Here is a 4,227-nt window from a genome sequence, read left to right as displayed (position 1 = left end):
GGTGCATGGCGTGGAAATGAAAACCAGAGTTTAATAATTCTCCTTCAGGTATTTCTGTAAGAACTTAGGCATGTTCTCTCCTTGTCTGCTTTGGTTTTCCTTCACCTATCAAAAACATACAATTATGGGGCTAAATGGTGCGCTAAATTGCCTCTGTGTAGTTTTGTAATGAGCTTAGTGTTTTTAGGCTAGGGTCCGGACCCATCACGACCCTAATTAAAATTGAGCGGTTAAAGGAGTAAAAATGAATTCATGATGAATGAAAATTCTTAAAATAATTCATAATTATTAAAATATAATGCACATTATAAAAGTTTACATATTTTGTCAAAATATTAAGAGGAATTTGGTAAATATAGTTTAATTTTGTTTTATTGTTAACACATTGGCAATCATTCAAAATTGGCATTATTCATATATTTTTAAAGGCATAATAATAAAAGGATGAAAACGTTTGACACGTATTTAAAACATACGCTTGTTAAATAATTTATTGATAATACAAAGGTTTTCTTACTTCGGTATTGAAGCAATAATATTCTCTTAATACAGTATTTAACACTCCATTTGGATCAGTTTTAGTACAATGGGCGGTAGATTTCATTGAATGAAAAGACCCGGCCGGAGAAGATACTGTTAAAACTGTTAGAACAAATTCTATTTACAATATAATTTACAGCTGCTGCAGTTGTGCGCCACGTATCAGCTCAAGTTCTTTTTTTGCGAGAAAACAGAAAGAAAATCTGCCACATAAAGCTGAGTGCATGGTGTCCATGTCCTTCTGAACTGAATGAGATAATTTAGTGGGTAGAAAATGTCTAGAGCAGTTGAGTTGCGCTTGGACAGCAGTAGTGGCTCAGTAGTCCATGTTTACCCTGCTTAAGTGTTTTAGATTCACAGTCAGTGCTCAGAATCAGCAGCTCATCACTATCACAACGTGTCCGAACTGCTGCTGCTTGGGCTCATCAATGCCAGACTCGCTGACTTGTGCTTTTTCAGCAGTCTTGTAATTTTTTCATCGTCTGAGTTGGGATCTAGAGGTTTGTTGTATTCATCGTCCTCCTCATTATCCGAGCTTTCCTTCATCTTTTCTGTCTCCGAGTCGTGTTTCTTTTTAGCGCTGGCCATTTCTGCTGCGTGCTTCTTGCGCCACTTGGTCCTTCTGTTCTGAAACCAGACCTGTTGATGATGGAAGAGAAGATTACATTAGTCTCAGTACTTGAAAGGTTAAGGGGTTTATGTACATGTAAGATGCTAATGATGATACAAGAAAGATTAGAAAATTCTAATTTATAGAACCACGTTTATCACTACAAAAATTATTTTATAAAATGTCCATAATCCTAAAACCAGAACATACGTGAAACAAATCACCTAAAATATTCACAAATTCTTATTCATTTATCACCAGGAACTGCTTAAACGCACTCCCTTTATTTCTGTGTTTAATTTCAACCTCCCCCTTAACTATTCCTTAAATTCATTAAATGTGCTTTAAGGTGTTTTTTGTTTTGTTTTTTATTAGAAATAGAGGGAGTAAATGTGTACAGTTTAATCTATGCTCAAATGTACTAAAGCTCTTCTGTCAATTACTAAATTAAGTAAATTAAGGCGAGCCATTCGCTAAAGTATGCTTAATTATTTTACTACCCATTACCCTAGTACAAAATAAAAACAGCTGAAAGTCAGTAATAACTGCATCATACAATTATGTAATAGTAATAATAATAGTAATAATAATAATAATAATAGTAATAATAATAATAATAATAATAGTAATAGTAATAGTAATAGTAATAGTAATATTAATAGTAATAATAATATTAATAGTAATAATAATAATAATAATAATAATAATATCATAAGGAGGATACGCGCTCCATTACACGCCCGATCACTCAAACTGTCAGCCAGAAAAATAACCAAATTTTTTTGACAGGCCCTAATTATTTACTAATATTTATTTTAGTGATGTAACTGTAGTAATATCAAAGGGATATAATCATGTAATTGACATTAGTTACCTTGACTTGGCTCTCAGTCATTCCCAGAGAGTAAGCGAGCCGCGCTCTCTCCGGACCCGCCAGGTACTTGGTCTGTTCAAAAGTTTTCTCAAGGGCGAATATTTGCTGTCCGGAGAAAGTTGGTCTGGAGTGTTTCTTCTTCCCGTCTTTGTCCAACATTAAATGTGCTTGTGCTGGGGAAAAATATGTGAGGTTAAAATAGTGAAGGAGATTTTCAATTCTTGTTACCAACAGAAATGGTTCAGTTTAGAACAAATACCTATATAAAACCTTAATTAGCAGTTTAAAAGTATTTAATAGCGGTAAAAGCTTCACAGAATTTTAATGCTTTTTTAGATTAGCCTAGTGATTCTGGACCAAGGTGAATTTATGGACTTGGATGCCCTGTAGCAGCAGAGTTTAATTAAAACTTGATGTAATCTATTATCAATGTAAAAACGTAATTACTGGAAATTTACTAAGAATGTATATTTAAAACGAAAAGAATTAAACCAAGCCATACTTTACTTTTTAAGAAGTTGCACTATTTTATTATTTTTTTATTGTATTAACAGAATCAATGGCATTTATACAGACTAAACATTAAGGAGTTATGTGTCACCAGAATAGGGCAGTTTAAGTTTAAAGTTTAAAGCATTGTGTTTACGTTTTTGTGTTTAAAGCATTGTTTTTGTCAACATTTTGCAGTGTTGCATCACTGGATAGAATGCACATTTAAAAAGTATAAAAGCTGGTGTGTAAAAAGTTTAGGACAGTCTATTTCTAGCCATAAATGTTTAAAAATGTATTGTAAACTAAACATGCTATATATAAACACTCGTTTGTGTTATTGCATGAATATAGATAGATAGATAGATAGATAGATAGATAGATAGATAGATAGATAGATAGATAGATAGATAGATAGATAGATAGATTAAAACTTTTAAAAAAAATTAAGGAACATAAATAATAATTAATAATCAATACATTTCTACTGTATTCGCAAAACAGGACAATATATGGCCTGGCCGTTTGTTATTAAACCTTTCGCCCAATATTGCACAATAAATGCAATGCTTAAAAAAAGTTGATCTGTTATGGGTTGTGTTCTCGTTGGAATCTAGGATCTCTAACTTATTAGTTTTAAAGAGCAGCCCTTGTTCTAACTGCACGGCTGCGTTTGAAGAATTGCACAGTTTAAAGAATACACGTTTCTAATATTTGTTATGCAATGTTCTTACCAGGACAGGGTAGTCTGTGTTCTCTCCAGGGTGAACTTTGCACCATCCCGGGCCAAAAGATGGGCGCTCTGCCGGGCAGCTCAGCCAGCGGTTTAGGGTAGCGCGACATCGCGGCGGGGTTAAAGTACATCCCGGCAGAGGTGGCCAGGCCGTTTATCCGTGGAAAGCTGGACAGCAGTTGTCCCGCCGTGGTGATTGGCATTCCTAGAATGTCACTAATTCCGTGCGGCGTGCCCAGCGGCAGCTGTGAGTTGAGGTTGGTAAAAGATGGAGCTTTGAAGCCGGCGGGATTTTGCAGGGTGTACGGGAACAGCGAACTCTTCATCTCGGTCATGTTATGCAGAGCAGCCAGCGGGGTGCTACCCAGCACGAAAGCACTCTGCCTGTTAGCATCCATCTGCATCACTGCTAACATTTGTGAGCATGAACGGCCAAGCGAAGGCGTAAAAAAGCTGTAAAAGTGCGCTAGTGCAAGTGTTCACAGAGCGGATGAAGTTTGCGTGGTTTATCCAAGGCGCAGCGCAGTTGCACAGTGTAAAGAAAAAAGTTTAAAAACAGAAGAAGAAAGAAAAAGCCAAACGTGAGCCCGTGCAGCGGACAGGAGCCGAGTTAAGTGCGCGACTTTCTCTGAGTGTTGCGTGAATGTTGAGCCGCTGCGCGCTCTCTCAGGTTGTATATCAGAGCCTCTGGTGCGCGCGCATTCAGCTCCACTCACTTTGCTAAATTGACTCGGCGGTACGATGCGCGCGGATCCCGTCCCTCTGATAACCGCACAGCCACCTGCACGCGCGCACCTCCCATTGGACAGAGGCTAGTTGAGGCCGCGCTGTGATTGGAGGGCAAACAGCGGCACGTCACTTGAACAAAGGCGCACTCTATCAGGCTCTTATTGTAGCGCTATTAGAGACGCATCATACTGTAGAAAATCATTGTTTTCAGCTTTGACAAAAAAGACACATTTACTCTATGAGCCATTACAG

At 37.3% G+C, this 4,227-nt stretch overlaps 1 protein-coding gene across 1 annotated transcript; it reads right to left on the bottom strand.

Annotated features, from left to right (window-relative positions):
• Positions 1-570: 570 nt before the first annotated feature.
• Positions 571-3,662, bottom strand: nkx6.2 (NK6 homeobox 2). Its single transcript, XM_062994819.1, has 3 exons — positions 3,248-3,662; positions 2,025-2,197; positions 571-1,179 (listed from the first exon to the last, which is right to left on the bottom strand). The coding sequence occupies exons 1-3, from the start codon at positions 3,660-3,662 to the stop codon at positions 931-933; spliced, it is 837 nt and encodes a 278-aa protein (XP_062850889.1). The 3' UTR covers positions 571-930.
• Positions 3,663-4,227: the final 565 nt, after the last annotated feature.

Source organism: Trichomycterus rosablanca, chromosome 5, assembly GCF_030014385.1.
Source record: "Trichomycterus rosablanca isolate fTriRos1 chromosome 5, fTriRos1.hap1, whole genome shotgun sequence".
Taxonomy (NCBI): Eukaryota; Metazoa; Chordata; class Actinopteri; order Siluriformes; family Trichomycteridae; genus Trichomycterus; species Trichomycterus rosablanca.
Note: the sequence above shows the minus strand (reverse complement) of the source record. Positions and strands in the feature narration are given on the sequence as shown.